Source organism: Leucoraja erinacea, chromosome 18, assembly GCF_028641065.1.
Source record: "Leucoraja erinacea ecotype New England chromosome 18, Leri_hhj_1, whole genome shotgun sequence".
NCBI lineage: Eukaryota > Metazoa > Chordata > Chondrichthyes > Rajiformes > Rajidae > Leucoraja > Leucoraja erinaceus.
This window is the reverse complement of record NC_073394.1, coordinates 36,094,242-36,116,779: the sequence shown is the minus strand read 5'-3', so window position 1 is coordinate 36,116,779 and position 22,538 is coordinate 36,094,242. Positions and strand designations below refer to the sequence as shown.

Here is a 22,538-nt window from a genome sequence, read left to right as displayed (position 1 = left end):
CAAGTTTGCAGATGACACAAAAGTCATATCGTAGATAGTGAAGATGGTTGTGAAAAATTGCAGTATGACCTTGATCGGTTGGGCAGGTGGTATGGGGGATGGTATTTAATACAGAGAAATGTGAGGTGTTACATTTTGGGAAGTCAAACATGGCCAGGACCTATACAGTGAATGGAAAAGGCTCTGGAGAGTGTTGCAGAGCAGAGGGAACGAGGAGATCAGGTACATTTTGCAGGCACATGTTATAGAATAATAATAATAATAATAAATTTTATTTATGGGCGCCTTTCAAGAGTCTCAAGGACACCTTACAAAAATTTAGCAAGTAGAGGAAAAACATGTAAGCGGAATGAAATAAATAGTAGAGACATGACTAGTACACAAATTAAAGACAGAATTCAATTCAAAACACAATATGAGGCAATTCAAGCACAGATGAAAAGGGAGGGGGACGTGGGGCTAAGGATAGGCAGAGGTGAAGAGATGGATCTTGAGGCGGGACTGGAAGATGGTGAGGGACACGGAATTGCGGATCAGTTGGGGGAGGGAGTTCCAGAGCCTGGGAGCTGCCCTGGAGAAGGCTCTGTCCCCAAAACTGTGGAGGTTGGACTTGTGGATGGAGAGGAGACCGGCTGATGTGGATCTGAGGGACCGTGAGGATTGGTAGGGGGAGAGGAGGTCAGTGAGATATGGGGGGGCCAGATGGTGGAGGGCTTTGTAGGTGAGGACCAGGATTTTGTAGGTGATGGGAAGCCAGTGAAGTTGTTTGAGGACTGGAGTGATGTGATGCCAGGATTTGGTGTGGGTGATGAGTCGGGCGGCTGCGTTCTGGACCAGTTGTAGTCGGTTGATGTAGGTGGAGCTGATGCCAAGGAGAAGTGAGTTGCAGTAGTCCAGTCGGGAGGAGATGAAGGCATGGATGAGTCTTTCAGCAGCGGGAGGTGTGAGAGAGGGTCTGATTTTGGCGATGTTGCGGAGATGAAAGAAGGAGGTTTTAATGACATGGCGGATGTGAGGCTCAAGGGAGAGGGTGGAATCAAAGATCACGCCAAGGTTGCGGGCCTTGGGAGATGGGGAGACTGGTGCCGTCGATGGTGTAGTGTAGAATGGATGTTGTTGAGCTGGTAAAGGGTGTAGAGAACATTAAAGAGGATTTTGCCAGAACTCGAGGACCTGAGCTATATGGAGAGATTGAGCAGCCTAGGATTCGATTCCCTGGAGCGCAGGATAATGATCGGTGATCGTATAGATGTGCACAATATCATGAGAGGAATAGATCGGGTAAATGCACAGTGCCTCTTGCCCAGAGTAGGAATTGAAGACATAGGTTCAAAGTAAGGGGAAATTATTTAAGTTCAAGTTCAAATTTATTTGTCACATGCACCATAAGGTGCAGTGAAATGTAATTCACCATGCAGCGTTACAATTAAAAAAGGACATAATACAGACATCCACCACAGCATTCTTCACTGTGGTGTAAGGCAAAACAGTTCAGACAGTCCTCCTCCTCCTCCTCCTCCCATGTTCACCCGTGGTCGGGGCCCTGACCCTTCGTAGTCGCCGCAACGGGTGGCCCTTGGTTCAGGTCGAGCACACCCCGCGGCCCGGAGCTCACAATCGGCCACCTCCTTACCGGAGACTGCGGCTTCCAGATGTTGTAGGCCGCAGGCGGAGCTCTTCTCCGGGGACCCCCAGTGAGGGATTGCCCGCTCCACGATGGTAAAGTCCGCTCCACGCCTGCCGCCTGAAGCTTCGCAGACCGACGCTCCAAGATGTTGTAGGCCGCAGGCCAGCGGTCGGAGCACTTCTCTGGCGACCCCCGACAAGGGGATCCGCAACGTTAAAAGTCCTCGCTGCACCGCCGCTGAAGCCGCAACAAACCAGCTGTAAAGCGGCGAGGAAGGCGGGGGGGGGGCGAAGAAGCAACAAGGAAGAAAGTTGCATCTCCATCGAGGTAGGTGCCTGAAAATGGTTTCCCCCCCAATCCCCCCCCCCCCCCCCCCCCCCCCCCCCCCCCCACCCCCCACACAAGACATACAGAGAAACACTAACACATACTTTTGGACTGACTTAAAAAAAAAAAAAAAGTCGAAACAACGAACCCACTGCAGGCGAGGCAGCTGACTCACAGCGCCATCGGAACCGGGAATTTAATTGGTACCTAAGGGGTAACTTTTTTATACAAAGGGTGGAAGGTGTATGGACTGAGTTGCCGGAGGAGGTAATTAAAACAGATACTATCACAACATTTAAGAAACATTTATACAGGTATATGGATAGACACAAAGTGCTGGAGCAACTCGGCGGGCCAGACAGCATCTCTGGAGAGAAGGAATGGGTGATGTTTCAGGTCGAGAATCTTCAGTCTGATGGTCGGGGAAGGAGAAGCGATAGATACAGACGGTCTTCTTCCTCGTGTCCGGCCATCTTCCATATCAGGTCTTTCCGGTCGGTCAGTGACGGTTGGCGGTCAGTGGTTGCAGAATTGGCTACTTCAGTCCGTCACTGTGGTACAGTTTCTGTCGTCAGCATTGCCCGGAATGCGCCACATGGGGGCTTCTGCTTGCATCCCACGGTGATGTACATAGATGTAGAACAAATGAATGAAATATGTGCATAAATGTAACAATGATAAAGGAAACAGGTCATTGGTAGCTGTTTGCTAGATGAGGACGAGAAGCTAGTGCGACTTAAGTTGGGGAGTAATGGAGAGAGAGGGAATGCATGGGTTACGAAGTTAGAGAGGACAGGTTTAGAGGGATATGGGACAAATGCAGGCAGGTGGGACTAGTGTAGATGGGACATGTTAGTCCGTGTCGGCAAATGGGCCGAAGCGTCTGTTTCCACGCGGTGAGACTATGACCCTCTATGACTCGATGACTACACTATTAATGCAACAAAAGCAAGCAATTAAACATTTCAGTCTGAGTCGCTCCCTTTTCGTCAATGCCCTCACCACACCTCAGTATAAATAGATAGTAATTGAAACTTCTCTGCATCATGTTGTGTTCCTGTTTCTGGATCCTGTTTGGGAATGGGTGACAATTTGTACAAATAGCAACCATTGTATCATTCACTCATAAAGGTGTTTGCACTCGTGAAGCCAAACAATAGAAACCAATGTAAATTGTACAACTGAAGATTTTATCGGAGAAATAGTTGAGGAGATAACTGCAAAATAACTCTAGATGTTTACAAAACTAAACACGATTAATTTATTCATTTGAAAATAATACGATTAATTTATTAACTTGAAAATAATATCAGTGTAAGCATCTTTCGACTAAATACCAACCCATTGTATAACTAGCTAGGTATAAGTTAGTTGGCTCTTTCCATCAGAGATAGTGGCAGAGCATGCATGGGTGGCTGATTAACATAGCAAGGGGCACTCAAACTCTACTGCTGCAAGGACCCCAGTTCAGTCCTGACCTCGGGTGCTGTCTTGTGGCCGTGTGGTTTTCCTCTGGGTGCTCCAGATTCTACCCACATCCTAAAGACTTTCGAGTGGGTTAAATGGCCAATGCAGATCACTCCTACGTGAAGGAGAAAAAGAGTCAAAAAGGGGTGATGGGAGGTGTGAAGGAAGTTGCAGAGCTATCAAAGAAAAGAGGAAATAGGGGAATGGTGCAGATGTCATCAGTAGCTGGCATGCACTCTTTAGGCTGAATGGCCTCCTGTTTTGTAGTGTCCATTAAAATTCATGCTGATTCAGCAGTCATCGCGAGAGAACTAATGAGCACTGAGATGAGCAGGCAGCAGCTTATTCGTTATGAAGGAATAAAGAATACTTCCATCGCATTATTGTTTATCATTTCATAGAAGAAGCACTGTGTCCCACTGTGTCTGCACTAGGTTTTGAACAGAGCAATCACTGGTTGCATGTACAGATTCTTTCTGAATCCTTCTCCCATTTGAAGGACTCAATGGACCCTGTGTCCATCATGTCTACAGGCAGTACATTCCCAATTCCAGCTACGTGCCGCATAAGAAGGGTTTTGCCTCCTGTCACAATTCTTTCCCTTTTATTTTTCTACCTGACTTCTAGCTTCACCCCTTCCATCAACAGGATCATGCTCCCAAATATCCACTCCATACAGATCTCTCATCATTTTATACACTTTGAGTCATAGAATCATACAGCATGGAAACAGGCCCTTCAGCCTAACTAGTCCTTCACAACCGAAATACCCCTTCTTCTTTTATCCCACCAGTCAGCATTTGGCCCATAAACCTTTCCATATGAGGGAACGGGTTGTGTTGGGGGACCAGGCCTCCCGTGGGAGCTATGGGTGAATGGTCGAATATTGCGTTGAGGAATGGGTTGCGTTGGGGAACCAGGCCTCCCTTGTGACAGGGACCCAACAGGTCCCACTTGGTCTAGTATATTGCTATAACTCTCATCTTGTTTGTGAGAGAGATCCCAAAATTACGCCAAAATGATACACGATAGCACTAAAATGTTTGCACCACCTTACTCACAATTTTCTTGTGGTATGTTTTCAACAAGTTCATTCAGATTGATGTTATATTTTACGTTATGAACATTTTTAGCTTTACAAAATTCCACTTTCAGAAAGATTTCTTCCATCTGAACTGGCAGTTACCAGCCTTGATGTCAAAATTCCCCTACCAGCTACAATGTTGCTATCCCAGTCCTTGATAGTGAATGTCCTTCAGGGGAAGAATCTACAGCACAAATGTGATTGCAAAGCCACAGCAAAGTGTAATGGCCTTGTCGGTGACACCTACATCGCATTAAGGAATAAAAACTTGTCAGTGCAATTTTTAAAAGTTTAAAATGAAGGAGGGTGAAAAAAGTAGCTGACCTGCACAGTTGGGGACTATGTTGGGGAACGGGTTGCATTGGGGTACCAGGGCTCCCTTGGGTGCTATGGGTGAGTGGTGGAATATTGCATTAAAAATCAGCCGACCTGCACAGTTGGGGGCTATGGGTGAGTGGTGGAATATTGCATTGGGGGAACGAGTTGAGTTGGGGGACCAGGCCTCCCATATTACAGGAACCCAACATATTACTAAAAACTCATCTTGTTTGTAATTCTGTGTGCGTGCGTGCTCCTGGAACTACACCAAAATGGTACACGATAGCACTACAAATTTTTGGACCATCTTACTCACAATTGTCTTGTGGTGTGTTTTTATTAAGTTTTGTTCAGATTGATGTTACATTTTTCAAGTTTTTCACATTTTTAACTTTACATAACCAGATTGCGAAAGAATCACTTGTACTTGCAGTGGCAGTTACAGCTATGACGTCACAATGGGATCTCATTTACATAAACTGCCCATGAGCAGTGCTCCAACTGACAATGACATCACAATGGGATCTCATTTACATAAAGTGCCCATCAACAGTGTTCCACCCAGTGCGATGAGAGATTTGTTACATTGTTGGAACAAGGAGAGGGAGAGAGTGGGAAAGGGGAGGAGGAGAAATGGTATTTAAACATTGTGTTTAGTGGGGGAGTGCAATAGGTGAGAGGTGAGGAGTGGGGGAGCAGGGAGATAGAAAGAAAGGAGGGGGTAGGGAGGGGAGAGGGGTTATGGAGGGAGGGGGTGACTGAGGATAGGGGAAAGGAGAGGAAGGAGGAAGTGAGGGAGGGAGTGGAGGAGGAGAGGGGAGAGAACAGGGAGGGTGAAGAGGGAGTATATGAGCTGCACCTGCGCAGTTGGGCACTATGATGGAATATTGTGTTGGGGGAACGGGTTGCATTGGCGGAATGGGTGAGTGGTGGATACAGGTTGCATTGGGGGAACGGGTGAGTGGTGGAATATTGCATTGGGAGAACGGGGCCCAACAGGTCATGGGGTAGGGAGGGGAGAGGGTTTATGGAGGGAGGGAGGTAGTGACTGAAGGTAGGGGAAAGGAGAGGGAGAGGTGAGGGAGGGAGGGGAGGAGGAGAGGGGAGAAAAGGAGGGTGAAGAGGAGAAGATGAAGGGAAATGAGCAACACCTGCACAGTTGGGGGCTAAGGGTAAGTGGTGGAATATTACGTTGGGAGAACAGGTTGCGTCGGGGGATGGTTGAGTGGTGGAAACAGGTTGCATTGGAGGAACGGGTGAGTGGTGTAATGGTTTCATCTAAATCATTAACAGTTTCTCTGTCCATAGATACTACATGACCTGCTGAGTTTTTTCAGCAATTTCTCATTTATTTCAGATTTTTGGCTTCTTTGTATTTTTAAAAAAATTTTTGGTGAAATGAACAAGCATTTAATGATCTGGAACTGGACTAATCCAGGTAATTTATAACATGGCCTTTATTGAATATAAAGGTTCATTTTTTATTGGATTTTTCTCATAATCCAGCCTATTCTCATGTGGCGAGGCTGTTAACAGTTGCGGCTCGCCTGCAGTCCATCTGCTTTTGCATTTTTTTGTTGTTTTCTTTGACCTGTTTTAGTTAATTTTGGTTTATTAGGTTGTGTGTGGGGGCGGGGGACATGTTTTCTGTCTCTTCCTTCGGGGGAATGTAACTTTTTCTTGTCGTATCCCCCTTCTCTGCCTCTGTCTGCGCTGAGGCCTAATGGCGGAGCTGGTAGCCTCCAACTGCGACTGACCTCGTTCCGAGGCTCCGGAGGCAGAGCCGGCCAGGACTAGGCTGGCCGACCTCAGGGCTGAGGTAGCGGCGGCCCGACTTGGAGCTAAGGCAGCGGGACTCGGAGCAGTAGCGGCGGGACTCGGAGCTGAGACGGCGGGACTCGGAGCTGAGGCGGTGACAGCCCGACTCAGAGCGGAGGCGGCGTTCCAGTTTCGGCAGCGGCCCGACTCGGAACTGAGGCTGCGTTCCCGGCGTTGGCCCGACTTGCTGAGGTGGTGTTCCGGCTTTCGGCAGCGGCCCGAATCGGAGCTGCGGCGGCGGCGACATCACTTCGGAGGTTCGGCCGCGGGCCCAGTGGACGAACGGGAGCTCGCAGGTTGCAGGTTGGTGACCTGTTTCCGGAGCTCCCGCAACTACAGCTGCGTCCGCTGGACTGGAGGGCGGCATCTTCGGCCTCAGCGCAGAGGGAGAACAAGGAGGGAAGAGATAGAGACTAAGATTTTTGCCTCCATCACAGTGAGGAGGTGCTTGGTGAACTCACTGTGGTGGATGTTAATTTGTGTTTATTGTATGTTTTGTTATTTATTATTATTGTGTATGACTGCAGGCAATAAAATTTTGTTCAGACCGAAAGGTCTGAATGACAATAAAGGAATCTAATCTTATCTATTCTAATCTAATCTATCCGTGATTAAGTGGTTGTTTAATGTACTCTGGCAAGGCACGTTCTAAGCACATCAAAAAACCGGAGACATCAAGTCACTGTAGACAGAAGTGGTAAAGCCATGGAGCTGTGTGCCAGTTAGAAGAAACATGGGTAGACACAAAATGCTGGAGGAATTCAGCGGGAGAGACAGCATCTCTGGAGAGAAGGAATGGGTGACTTTTCGGGTCATGACCCTTCTTCAGACTGAAGAAACATGGGTCTAGAAATCGAACATTCTTTTTCCTAATATACCCTAAAATTCACTTGATTTTGCACTTCTTGTCTCATTTGTATTAAATCAACTTCTTGTGGACATCTGTTAGATCCTTTGGGCAGTTTACTATTGGAAGCCTTCAGACTGGCAATTGCTGCAAAGCTAGTATTTTGAACAGGTTTTGGAAGAAGAAGAGGAGGCATCCATAATGAGAGGGGATGGGAGCACGGCAATTGTGAGGAAAGTGCGGCTCGTGAGAGTGAGGAGGATCATTCCTGTACCCCTGAGTCCACCATCAGAAAAGTGTTTTCCAAAACATTTTTAACAGTACAGCACATGAACAGGCCCGTCAGTCTACAAAGTCTATGCTGAATCTGATGCCAAATTAAACTAAAGATAGACACAAATAACTGCAGTAACTCAGCGGGTCAGCCTGCATCTCTGGAGAAATGGATTGGGTGGCATTTTGGTACGAGACCCTTCTTGAGACTGAGAGTCAGGTGAAAGGGAAACGAGAGATATAGATGGTGTAGAGAGATATAGAGCAAATGAAAGAAAGATATGCGATAGAGTCAGAGAGCAGGAGGAATCACAGAGGGGGAGCCCCAAGAAAATATGTTACAGAACTTGGGTCATATCTCGTCGTATTCGAGCGAGGAGAACTTCTTCAAAGTATGCATACCTTGAGTATATCCTATCTGTCTGCATATGATCCATTTACCTTCATTCCCTGCAAGTTCATGTAACTGAGTTTAAGGTCTCTTAAATGTCACTATCAGGATTTTTTCCACCAGCACCCTGGCAGCATATTCTATGCACCCACTACTTCTGTGTAAAAAACCTGTGTCTCGCACATCACCTTTAAACTTTACCACAGACCCAAGTCCTCTCATCTTTGAGATTTTCACCTTGGGTAAAAAGGTTCCGACTATCTACACTGTCTGTGCCTTTCATAACTTTGTATATTTCTATCAGGTCTTCACTTGAACTCTCCAGAGAAAACAATCCAAGTTTGTCCAACTGTTCCTTGTAGCTCTAATCCGCCTAACGTCCTGGTGAACTTTTTCTGTGCCTTCTCCAAAGCCTGCACATCCTTCCTGTAATGGGGAGACCAGGTTTGCACACAATACCCCCTAACCATAAAGCTGCAACATGACTTCTTGACTCTTATACGCAATTTCAAAAACCAATGGACCATGCATACCGTAAGTTTTCTTTACCACCCTATCTGTCCGTGTTGCAACTTTCAGAGAGCTATGGACATCCATCACAAGATCCACCTGAATGTTAATGCATTTAAGGATTTTGTACTCTGTGGAGTGGGATCTCAGGCTTCTATACCTCCTGCCTGATGGTGGCAGTGAGAAGATGGCATGGTGGGGATCATTGGTGATAGCTGCCACTCTCTTCAAGCACTGCCTCACGTAGGTAGTTCAATGGTGGGGAGAGTTGTGCCGATGTTGGACCGGGCTGAGTCCGACCACTTTCCAGAGTTTCTTGCATTCCTGTATCATCGGAATGTATGTTTCAGCCTATGATGCAACCAGTCAGGATACTTTCTCCAGTACATCTGTTGAAGTTTGTTAGTGCATTTTGTAACATGCTGAATCTCTTTAAACCTAAAAATAAAGAGATGCTGGCACGCCTACCCTCATGGTGCCACTGTTTCAGGAGCAGAAGGTGCTCAGGATTGAAGCTCTTGCAGCTGCCAGCATTTAACATCACAGCTGAGAGCTCATCAGCCAGCCCTGGAAGGACTCATTACACAACAACATCCCTATGGGATGTTGGGACAGTTAGTTATCCTGACAGAGGCCATTTCAAGCTGCAAGCGATTTGTTAGAGTCATAGAGTCATACAGTGTGTAAACAGGCCCTTCGGCCTGACCTGTCCATATGGACCAACCTGTCCCATTTACGCTATTCCCACCTGCCTGTGTTTGGCCCATATTACACAGGAGGTGTTGTGTACATGAAATGAGCTGCCAGTGGAGGTGGTAGAGGTGGGGTACAATTATGGCATTTAAAGGGCACTTGGCCAAGTACACAAGAAAGCTTTAGAGGAAGATGGGACAGGAGCAAGCAAGTGAGGCTTGCTTGGTAAAACAACTTGATCGGCATAGATGAGTTAGGTCATAGGACATGTGTCCATGCCATTTAGCTCTATTAGGATATCATTCTGATTTATTTAACTATGCAACCAACGTGTTTTCCCAATCCATCTACCAACGCTACAAATGTAAATATTGTGACCTCGTTTTTTACTAGCTCCATTTCATTCAGATAGTGCTTGTTCCCACAGTGCAGTTCTACTTGGTGTGAGATCTGAGACCAGTTTCTGTGATGTGGGAACACCTGTCTTCTGTGCTACTCCTTCATTCATTTGATCTTCAGATCTGTCAACCAATAGATAGCTGACCAAACTACAACTCGTGATAGCGTTCAGACTGATATTAATTTAATTCTGAGTCTTTGTTCCGCACTTGCTCTTCCCTATGCAAATGGCAGTGGCACGGACTGTGGAAATTAGATTGTCGATCTCCCTTACCATGCCTGGTTGCTCCAAGCATTATTTCTGTAGGCGCACACGTGCCTGGACTCTCCCCGAATTAACTAATCATCTATGACCAAACCCTTCCTATTTGACATAAAATGTATGAAATCATGGGAGGAATAAATCGAGTAGATGCACCATCTCTTGCCCAGAGTAGGTGAATCGAGGACCAGAGGACATAGGTTTAAGGTGAAGGGGAAATTATTTAATAGGAATCTGAGGAGTAACTTTAATCACACAAAGGGTGGTGGTTGTATGGAACAAGGTGCCAGTTGAGGCAGGGACTATCCCCAAAATTTAAGAAACTATTAGACAGGTACATGGATAGGACAGGTTTGGAGGGATATGGACAAAACACAGGCAGATGGAACTAGTATAGCTGAGGCATGTTGGCTGGTGTGGGCAAGTTAGGCCAAAGGCCTGTTTCCACACTGTATCACTTTATGACTCCATGACTTCCTGCTCACCAAATAATGCTTCCCTCACTGCTGGCTTGCTATGCACCTTCACCGTTGCCCCAGTAATTAACACCCACATAATTTTGGGATAGAATCAGTGTAAATTTGCAGAAAACACTAATTCTAGAGATATGTGGTACTATGAATGGCTTCATACTACCTTCTCAACGTTCCCTGGATTTCCCATCTCTGGTATCTTACCCTCCTGTCAAAATAATTACAAAATATCTTGCTGGGATTGGAGTGTAAGGTCCAAACATTGATCAATATGTGCAGTGAGAAGCAAGAAACTGTAGAAAAATAAAACAAAAAGGTGGAGAAAGTCAGCGAGTCAGACACCTTCTCTGAAGGACGTGGATAGGTGACGTTTTAGACATCTGGACACTTCTTCAGACTGATTGTAAATGAAGGGTGAAAGCTGGAAGAGAGATGAGGGTAGGGCAAATGGGACTGGCAAAGTCTGGCAAAGTCTGGTAAAGAAAGGTGGATACAGCTGGGGGGGGGGGGGGGCGTTGGTTGGCAGATAGGTGGACAAATGCTTGAGGTAAAATGGAAACAAAAGGAGAAAGGATAAGTCAGGGGGAGGGATATAGATAGAACGGTACAGAGGGAAGGCATATGCACCCATTTTTCTCTCCTCCCTGGATGGGGCACAGGGAAGAGAGAAAAAAAGATGAGAGTGGGGGTTGTTGCCTAAAATGTGAGAATCCAATGTTCACACTGCTGGGTTGGAAGTTACACAAGTGGAATATGACGTGCTGTTCCTCCAGTTATTTTTTAGTTTTAGTTTAAAGATACAGCACCAAAAGGAGTCCTTCGGCCCACCGAGTCCGCACCAACCAGTGATCTCCACGCATTAACACTACCTTACATACACTAGGGACAATTTTACATTTATAACCAAGCCAATTAACCTGCAAATCTGTACGACTTTGGTATTTGGGGAGGAAACCGAAACCGAAAATCTCGAAGAAAAACCCACGCAGGTCACTAGTTAGAACGTACAAACTCCGTACATACTCGTAGTCAGGATCGAACCCGGGTCTCTGGCGCTGTAAGGCAGTAGCTCTATAGTTGCGCCACCCTTATAGCCCTTTTCTACAGGGAATTTGGATTGGGGAAATATATGAACACATCTTGATTAAGATTAATAAACAAGTAAAATGCACTTATAAATGGTATGTAACATGATACCTGGTGGATGCAACGGACATCAAAATATTTTTACTGTTCTTACTTACATCAAACCCGGTTTGGTACATTTAGTTTGCTTAGTTTAATTACCTTTCAAAATGGGTTAGGGTTAGGTTTTTTTCAGTCCCTGTACTGCGTGTTTGCATGTGGTCCAGGATGTTCATAGTGCGTACAGCAAACAATTCCATTGCACAACAGCTGGTAAGCACACAGGGTTCCAGGGAGGAACCAGGCCAGCCCTTGGTTGACATGCACTTGTGTTTATTTTATTAATATCTAAAATGGCATTGAAATAAATACGGAATCTTTATGACAAATCTATTCAGAATTTTATTTAGTTTTGGGGTGTTCCAAGACCATTTTATCACACTACTCACTCACTCACTCCTAGAATTTAGTTTGAACCTTATCTAAACTGCCCACCTGTTGTGACCAAGTTAAATGCCCTAACTCAGTTAGAGTCAAGAAGTTAGGATTAAGCATTCCGAAACCCTTGGTATGAATTATATAGCACCAACGCAGGCCCTTCGGCCCATCACATCCATGCCAACCTGTTTGGCAATCTACACTAATCCCATTGTTGACAATCTAAGGATCAGAGGAAATGTAAGTGTGGACGAGAGGAAAATATTTCAGAAGTACATTTTTTATCTCTTTGTTGAGAATCCAACCAATATTACAACTGCCCTGAGGAATATGATGGAAGAATATTGAGGTAGCTTTATTCTGAATCATACTAACGCTTCAGTTGGCCTCAAAGTAGACAAAAATGAGGATGTAGTCTCTTCACTGTCATTTCTCACCATAATTAATATATTAATCATTGAAAAATTCACATTCAATTAACCTTTATCTCATGTAATTTTGTTGAAATGATGAAGGAAGCTGACTAAAATTTAAATCACAGTCTATATCTACATTCAGGACCCACGGTTGCGTGCTAAACTCATAGTGTAAGAGGGAGAGAGGAAAGGAGAGGGTAATTAACTGAGTTAAAAAGGTTACAACAATTCTCATGACCTTTAGGGCACTTTTGACCGAAAAGATTATTTGTAAATGTAGTAAAACCTGCTACTTATTATTTTGACGAGCAGCATAGATTTCTTCAGAAGTTAGACACAAAAAGCTGGAATAACTCAGCGTGTCAGACAGCATCTGTGGAGAAAAGGAATGGGTGACATTTCGGGTCGAGACAGTGTGAAGAAGGGTGTCGACCCGAAATGTTACCTATTCCTTTTCTCTAGCTATGCTGTCTGACCCGCTGAATTACTCCAGCTTTTTGTGTTTATCTTTGGTTTAAATAAACATCTGCAGTTCCTTCCTATAGATTTCTTCAGCGTTGACAATTTGCTGTTCAAAGTACATACACAGACTGTAACTGTGGCTTGCAACATTTAACAAACATGTTATTGAAGGTGCATTTATCCAGGAGAGGAGAGGTTTCCTGACCTGAACCTTACAGATGGTGAACTGTTACTCACAGAATTCCTAGCCTTAGACCTGCTCTTGTAGCCCCATTGTGTATGCGAGTATTTGATGAGAGTCTGAAGAAAGGTCTCGACACGAAAAGTCACCTATTGCTTTTCTCGAGAGATGCTGTCTGACCTGCTGAGCTACTCCAGCTTTTTGAGTCTATCTTTGATAAGAGTGGGATAGTGTAGAGCCTACTCTTCCAGTGAGTTGTTTAATTATCTGCCACAATACACAACCAGATGTGGCAGAACTGCAGAGCTCAGATGTTACCTGTTGGTTGTGAGATCGCTTTGTTCTATCTGAAGAAGCAGAGTTGGCACAGTCAGTTGGCAGACCCACCCGGCCTCTCCTTCCAGAAGCTAGGATAGAAATATGTAAAATTATTGGAGACTTAGATAGGGGAGACAGTCAGAACCTTTTTCCCAGGGTGGAAATGTCAAAGACTAGTGGGCACCAGCTTTAAGGTGAGAGCAACAAGGTTTAAAGGCAATGTGTGGGGCAAGTTTTTTTCCCAGTTGGTGGTGGGAGCTTGGAATGCGCTGCCAGGGATGGTGGTGGAGACAGATTTGATAGTGCCGGTTAAGAGGTTGCTAGATTGGCACATGGATATGCAGGGAATGGTGGGGTATGGATCATTTGCAGGCAGATGAGATTAATTTATCTTGAAGATGGACACAAAATGCTGGAATAGCTCAGCGGGACAAGCAGCATTTTTAGATAGCTGGGTGACGTTTCAAGTTGTGACCCTTCTTCAGATTGAGAGTCGGGGAGAGGGAAACGAGAGATATGGAAGGGTAAGGTGTGAAATTGAGAGGTTAAAAAGGAACGAAGATCAAGAAATATGCAGACTGGATCATAGCTTACTCGGGGAAGGTGATTATGTGGCACAGGCATTGTGGGCTGATAGATCTGTCCCTGTGCGGTACTATTTTGTTTTCTATGTTCTAGTGATTTGGCAGTGGTGGGTCGGGAGCTGTGTGGAATCTTCCTTTGGCTAAATTATTTGATTCACCACATTTTGGCAAAACGTCAATGTCACCATCTCTCAGTGCTGCATGTGCATGCACTACATACTTGCTGGCACATGACCCTGTTTGTTAAATGTTGCATTGATTCAAGAAAGCAGCTCACCAGCACATTCCCAAGGGCAGCTAGTGATGGTCTATCAAATTATGGTTCAGCCTGCAAATATCACATCACTTGAATGTACAAAGAACAGATATGTGCTGATGGTTTATGTTGGCAGCACTCGGCCATCTCAGTCAGTGATGACCATTCAAATTGACGACCAAAACTGTCCCATACTCTGAGAGCACTCTGTTCCCTCGATGCTTATTTCATGCATCGATCGACATGTGGGCAGAACTGTCTCTTCAGTCACTGGAGGAGGGCTGGTGGTAATCACGAGGAGGATTCCTTACCCTGTTTGACGCGGTGTCTTAATCATCGAGTCATAGAGTGGTACAGCGTGGAAACAGGCCCTTCAGCCCAATTTGCCCACACCGGCCAACATGTCCCAGCTACACTACTCCCACCTACCAGCATTTGGCCCATAATCCGCTAATCCTGTTCTATCCATGTACCTGTCGAACTGTTTCTTAAACATTGGGATAGTCCTTGCTTTAACTACCTCCTCTGGCCGCTTGTTCCATACATCCTTTGTGTGAAAAAGGATCCCTCAGATTCCTATTTATCAATCAATCAATCAATCAACCTTTATTGTCATCTTGCAAGCAACAAGTACAATGCAAAATGAAAAGACGTTTCCCAGTGAATAGTGGAGCCTCGCACATGAAATTTAAAAACACTTCTCACATAATAACACTAAAAAAAACAATCCAGTCCCTGATGGAACAGAATAAATAGTTAAAAGCAGGTAAAAAACACACTGTTAAAATACAGTAAACCAATCATAAAAAAATGTCCGGGGCCGCTGATTTGAGTGGCCAGTGCCAGTTATTAAAGTGTCCGTGCCAGCCGCAGAGTCAAGTCAAGTGACTGTGAGTGCAGAGTGACTGTTTAGCAGCCTCACAGCCTGTGGTAGGAAGCTGTTTAGCAGCCTCGTAGTCCGGGCTTTGATGCTTCGATATCTCTTGCCTGATGGCAAGAGATCCAGGTGTGTGTGGAGGGGGCGCAGTTTGTCCTTGGCAATTCTCTGTGCTTTCTTCAGACAGCGGCTCTGGAACAGTTCTTGTACCGAGGGTAGGGAGACCCCAATAATCCTCTCTGCTCCCCTCACTACCCTCTGCAGAGCCTTCCTGTCCGAGCAGTTGCAGGTGCAGTACCACGTATTGATGCAGTACGTGAGTACAGACTCCACCGTGCCCCTGTAGAAAGTCCTGAGGATGTTGGTGGGGAGTGAGTGAAATCTTTACCCCTTCACCTATGTCCTCTGTTCCTCGATTCACCCACCTCTAGTCCTGGCAACATCCTCGTAAATCTTATCTGTACCCTTTCTAGCTTGACAACACCTTTCCATCTTAAATACTTCCAGTGATCTAGCCTCACATCAACCTACAACGTTTAACAGGACTGGGAAGGCCATGTACAGATATTCCCAATGGTTTGACTTCTTGGATGCAGGTGCCATGTTGCAGATGGCTGGAGCCCAGGACCAATGGGTATGGCTTCAGGGCATGGGATGAGCCATTTAAAGCTGAGATGAGCTAATAAGTTTTCACTCAGTGATGATATGTCAGATTTTATCTTCCACAGTTAGGAGTTGATGGTAAATTATTAAATGTATTTAAGAAAGGGCCACATACAATTACCTGGGGTAAAATGATAATGGAAAATGGGAAGAAAGCTGGGACATGGAATAGAACTGGGATGATCTACTGTGATCACATTGATTTGTGGACCAAAAGGCCAGATTGTGGCCTTATTTTCCATGTTTTGTGTTTTTATTTGGGAATGGAAGTATATTGGCATTCCTTCCTTGAGGCTTGATGATAATCCCGGCATTGTGTACATCATGTGCAGCACATATACCATCTCCTCAACTGACAATAGGGATTGATAATAGGGATATGCCCTGCCTCGATTGCCTACTCTGGCAGCTCATTCCATAAAACCTACCAAAACTGACTATTTTGATTATTTCCATGCTGGGAAAAAGGTTAGGAGCATCTCTACCTTTCAAAATGTTAATAAAGATATTAGGAGGGCATGCGGATAATCTGGAGTAGGTCAATAATGAGATGATCAGTAATTAGAAGGAGAAAGCATTCATAATCATGGAACACATAGAGGTAGATACATTCCTGGGCCTGATGGGATCTAGCTCAGCTTTTTATGGCGAGCATAGTTGGAGCATTGCTGGATATGTTTCCATCTTTATTAGTCACAGGTGAGATGCCAGAATACTGGAAGATAGTAGATGTTATTATTTTATGTAAAATGGTCAGCAGGGATAGAGCAGACAATTGCATGCCAGTGATCCTTGCAGCATGATAGGGGAATTGTTGCAGAAAGGATTGATGTACAATTGAAAAGGGAGAGTCTGATTAGAGATAGTCAGCATGGAACTCTCATTCATATTTCATTGAATTTAGTTTTTTGAAGAAGCAACAAAGGAAATTATTGAAGTCAGGCCAGTAGACATTGTCTATATGGACTTTAGCGAGGCATTCAATGAGTCCCTGTGGGAGGTTGCTCCAGAAAGCTAGGGCCTAACCTGAAATTTGCAAAGTTGTACATAATACCCAACATGGGATCCAAGGCAATCTGGCTCATTGGATTTAATATTGTGTCATTGATAGAAAGCAGAATGTGGTAGTGGAAGGATGACTTTCTAACTGGAAGTCTATGGCTCCTGATGATTTGTAGGCATCGGGGTTGAAACCTTTGCTATTTGTGAGGTACATTTACAACTTAGATGCAAATGTACAAAGTATAATTAGTAAATTGGGATTGTGGATAACGAGGAAGTTTGTCTGATGTCACAGCAGGATGCACATCAGATGAAAAGTTGGCCCAAGTGGTGGCAGATAGAATTTAATCTGGCTAGCGTGAGCTGATGTATTTTGGAAAGTCAAACAGGGTTAATCAACATGCTCAGTTCCTTAGGTGAGCAAAGAGAGCTTAGGGTCTATAGCTCTTTGAAAGTAACAGCACAGATTATAAGGTGGTGAAAAAAGCATGCTTCCTTCATAGATTGGTGCACGGAATATAAAAGTTGGGATATTATGTACAACTTTGCAAATTACAGGTTAGGCCGCTTTCAGAGTCTGAAGAAGGGTCTTGACCCGAAACGTCACTCAGTCCTTCTCTCCAGAGATGCTGCCTGTCCCGCTGAGTTACTCCAGCATTTTGTGACTACCTACGAGTATTAGATGCTGCTTTGGTCACTGCACTATGTAGAGGGTGCGGTTGCGCTGGAGAGAATGCAGAGGAGATTCACTCTGATATTTCCTGGAATGGAGCACTGTAGATATGGTGAGAGATTGGGCTTGTTTTCCCAGGAGTACAGGAGGTTGAGAGCTGACATAGAATTATAACAGGACAGATAAGGTGTATTTCATTATGTTTTTTCTCATGGTAGGGGAATTAAAACAAAGAGGGCATAGGCTTAAGGTGAGGGGGATCTGAGGTAAATGTTTCCTCCTGTAAGTTTAGTTTAGTTTAGTTTTGCGATACAGCATGGAAACAGGCCCTTCGGCCCACGAAGTCCATGCCAACCATCAATCACCCGTCCACTAGTTCTATCACACGAGGGGCAATTTACAGAAGCAAATCAAACTTGCTTAACTTTGGGATATGGGAGGAAACAGGAGCACCCAGACAAAGCCTACATGGTCACCCCACAAATTCCATACAGACAGCACCCGAAGTCAGGATCGAACCCGGGTCCCTGGCGCTGTGAGGCAGCAGCTCTACCTCTGTGCCACTGTGCTGCCTCTTTACAAACAAAAAACCTGTTTCTCTTAGTTGGTGGTGGTTGTTTGGAACGCTTCTCAAAAGGCCCTGACAGCAAAATCACTGGATCATTTTGAAGGGAGGAGGTGGAGAGGTACAGGATACGATGGAATTTTATGATTACCACATGTTGTTGAGGTTACAGTTGAATGAACCACAATTTTATTGAATGGTGGCGCAGGCTGGAGAGTCTGAGGGACCTCCGCCTGTTACTCATTTTCATGTTCCTATGATGGTACCACAACCATGACCAGATGAGTGGAGGAATATGAACCAAATGCAGCAAAATGGCATGTGTAGGTAAGCACCTTGGTAAGCATGGCCGATTTGAGCCAAAGAGTATGTTTCTATGCTGTACGACTGACAGTATGATTTTCATAGAATAGTGAAGGGCTTGGATAGAGTGGATGTGGAGAGGATGTTTCCACTAGTGGGAGAGTCTAGGACTAGAGGTCATAGCCTCAGAATTAAATGACGTCCCTTTAGGAAGATGGCGGAATTTTGTTTGTTAGAGGGTAGTAGATCTGTGGAATTCTTTGCCACAGAAGGCTGTGGAGGCCGCAATGGATATTTTAAAGGCAGAGATAGATTGATTTTTGATTAGTACGGGTGTCGGGTTATGGGAAGAAGGCAGGAAAATGGGGTTATCAGGGAGGGAGCCATGATTGAATAGTGGAGCAGATTTGATGGGCCGAATGGCCTAATTCTGCTCCTATCATTTATGAACTTAAGATTTCCCTGTACCAAGCACAGACCGTCTTGTGATGTTGCAGCATTAAACAAGTGCAAGATATGTTCTCGGTCTTCACTAGATGGCCAATGTACAGGCATGAGCACCATTTTGGGCTCCAGACATCCAGTGATAGATAGATAGATCCTTTATTGTCATTCAGACCTTTCGGTCTGAACAAAATTATGTTGCCTGCAGTCATACACAGAATCAATAATAACAAACCATACAATAAACACAAATTAAACATCCACCACAGTGAGTTCACCAAGCACATCCTCACTGTGATGAAGGCAAAGTCTTAGTCTCCGTCTCTTCCCTCCTTGTTCTCCCTCTGCGCTGAGGCGATCGATCCAGGCCGGAGATGCCGCTCTCCAGTCCAGCGGACCTCCGTGGTGATGTCGCCGCCGCCGAAAGCCGGAATGCCTTCTCCGCTTCGAGACGGCCCGCCACAGCCCCAGCTCCGGGTCCCGCAGTCTCCGCTCAAGGCCGCTGCCCCAGCTCCGGGTCCCGCAGTCTCAGCTCCGAGCCCCGCTGCCCCAGCTCCAGGCAGCCGCCCCAGCTCTGGGTCCCGCAGCCTCAGCTCCGAGCCCCGCTGCATCAGCTCCAGGCCGCTGCCCCAGCTCCGGGTCCCGCAGTCTCAGCTCCGAGCCCTGCTGCCCCAGCTCCAGGCAGCCGCCCCAGCTCCAGGCCGCTGCCCCAGCTCTGGGTCCCGCAGCCTCAGCTCCGAGCCCCGCTGTATCAGCTCCAGGCCGCTGCCCCAGCTCCGGGTCCTGCAGTCTCCGCTCCGGTTCCCGCAATCTCCGCACCGGGCCGCCGCCCCAGCTACGGGCAGCCGCCCCAGCTCCAGGTCCCGCAGTCTCAGCTCCGGGTCCTGCAGCCTCAGCTCCGAGCCCCGCTGCATCAGCTCCAGGCCGCCGCCGAAAGCCAGAATGCCGCACCAGCAAGTCAGGGTGTCAAACTCATTTTAGGCCACGGGCCGGATTCGGCAAAATGTGACTTCATGCGGGCCAGATCAGTTGTGCACGCACAAACGCACGCGCACATGTTTCCACATGTTTTTTCAACCTGCTCTCATGTGTCGCAGTCTCTGCTATAAATACAAAGCGCTTCACTTTACGAATTTTGTTTCTTATGAAGATTGTCTAGCAAGCATTACTTTTATGATTGGCATTAACAGAGAAATAGGCTATAAGAAAGTTGTGAGTAATGAGTGAGAGAAAAAACAATGCTATTTTTTGCACTTTCACCCTATACTGTCTTTTTAACTTCAAGATAGACACAAAATGCTGGAGTAACTCAGCGGGACTGGCAGTCATCTCTGGAAAGAAGGAATGGGTGACGTTTCTGGTCAAGTCCCTTCGTCAGACCTCATCAGCCCCCCCCACCCCCTCTCTGAACCCCCCTACCACCCCCCCCCCCCCCCCCCCCCCCCCCATCATAACATATATGTAATTCCTTCCTACACATTTTTAACTTCAAGATTGATCTCATTGTAGAAATCAAACGCAGGTTGGGTGACCATGTGTGTTTAGTCCATGGGATCACCCTGAAGGTCTTGTTGCCTGTCACCGTAAATCTCAATCCTACTCCCACTCCGACCTATTGGTCCTCTATAACTCAGTAAAGATAGGGAATACATGATAATTTTGTATAGGAAGGAACTGCAGATGCGTGTTTAAACCAAAGATTGACACAAAATGCTGGAGTAACTCAGCAGACAGGCAGGATCTCTGGAGAGAAGCAATGGGTGACGTTTTCCTAAATTTCTTTAAAAATAAAAGTTTAGTGGCAGGTCCACTAAATGTTTCACTTAACATTGAGAACGGTTTAAAATCTTTCTGCTGTCCGTGGGACGTGTGGAGCTTCTAGAGAGGTTGGATGTAGGCGGCGGGCGCTGGGACCCGGGTGAGCACAGGGCTGGTCGCGGGAGCGAGCGTGGCTGGTCGGCTCCCATTCAAGCGGATGGTGGTGCGCGGGCACGGGGGAGACGCAACGCTGGGACTGGGTCGGGCGGGCGACCGCGGGGTTCCGCTCACCGGAGAATAAAGTAAAGGCGAACCGGGCAAATCATTTCCCCAAATCAATCCGGCGGGCCAGATTGGACCAAAGATACATTGGACCCCTTCGCGGGCCGCATCCGGCCCACGGGCCAGTAGCTTGGCACCGCCGGAGTAGTTGGCATGCACAAGGGTTCCCATGTATTAACTCCACCCACAAGTAGCCATATACATACACTATCTCGAGGAAAACTAACATGCTCTTCATAAACACACCCTACAATAAACTTTATATGACACTCGAAAATGGTTTATATAGGTGCTGCATTGTGTGATTTGCGCCTTTAAGTTTGCACATCTTGATGCTCTGCTTATGATGGCCATTTGGAGTATCACGATATGGTTGCTGAGTTGGGCCATTTCATATACATTCTGTGTGGAAATCAAACATGGTGAGAATTAATTTTGAACATTTCATTTGGTGCTGTGCAATAATAATTGTAATTTGTCACTAACTATTTGGGATTTATTTATTGTGGTAACATTGTAGATTTGGGGGATTGGAAGGGAATAATGAAATTGTTATGTCTTTTGCAAAAAAACAAACTGCTGGAGGAAGTCAGTGGGTCAGGCAGCATCTGTGTGAGGGAAGATAGACACAAGAAGCTTGAGTAACTCAGCAGGTCAGACAGCGTCTCTGGAGAAAAGGAATGGGAAACATTACCTATTTCTTTTCTCCAGAGATGCTGTCTAACCCGCTGAGTCACTTCAGCTTTTTGTGTCTATCTTCGCTTTAAACAAGCATCTGTAGTTCCTCCCTACACATCTGTGTAAGGGAAATGGGCAGGCAATATCTCGGGTTGCAGCCCTTCGTCAATTATTCCAGCAGTTTGGGGTTTTTTTAACTCTAGATTTCAGCATTTGCAGTCACTTGTGTCTGCTTTTCCTTTATTTAATTTTGTAATCTCTACTTTGAAAGTCCAGATTGTAGTTATTTCTCAGTCTACGTTTTTCTCGGTCGTTACTAAATTTGAGACATTTCATTTCACAGCCAGATTACCGAACCATCGGGACCATGTCTGCAGCACCTGGGGGAACAATCACTTTAAGACCTTCGATGGAGACGTCTACCAATTTCCAGGAACATGTGAATATAATTTTGTGACTGACTGTAACTCACAAAGTAAAGAGTTCTCCATTCATATTAAACGTACCATTTATAAGGGACACCCCAAAATACATGGCATCACAGCAAAGATCAAGGATATTGTGATTTACATGACACCAAAATTTATAGTCATCAATGAAGAAATGTAAGTGAGACAATTATTTTGTATTGCATGTGTGTTTCTTGTCAGTAATTGAGAAGCCTTTGTGGGCGAACCATGCTGAAACACTGCTTTATTTTAAAAGTTCTCTCCTGCTCTCCCTTCTTTTGCTCTCTGTCTTGTCATTGGCATGAATTTTTTGTCTGTGGTGATGAATAGCAATCTCACTCTGTGACGCATTGGACTTTCTTACTATTAATTTAGGATATATATTAGATAATTGTAATTTGCACTTTTGACTATTTCCCCTGGCAAGAAAGCAAAAATAATAATTCAGCTGGGACAGAAACAGGTTTAGCTGTAAGGGAACAAATATATTTCTCAATGATCACAGTGGGTGCCCAATCAGGATTGTTGACATAATTCCATGCTGCAGGCTTGTCTGTTATTAGATGATAAATAAA

General features: G+C 45.6%; 1 protein-coding gene across 1 annotated transcript in view; it reads left to right on the top strand.

Moving 5' to 3' along the window:
• The window catches only part of LOC129705973 (mucin-2-like), a 119,337-nt gene that overhangs the window by 8,740 nt on the left and 88,059 nt on the right, over positions 1-22,538 (top strand). Inside the window, 1 exon segment of the mRNA XM_055649948.1 lies at positions 21,858-22,119. Within this exon segment, the coding sequence (XP_055505923.1) occupies positions 21,858-22,119 (262 nt within the window).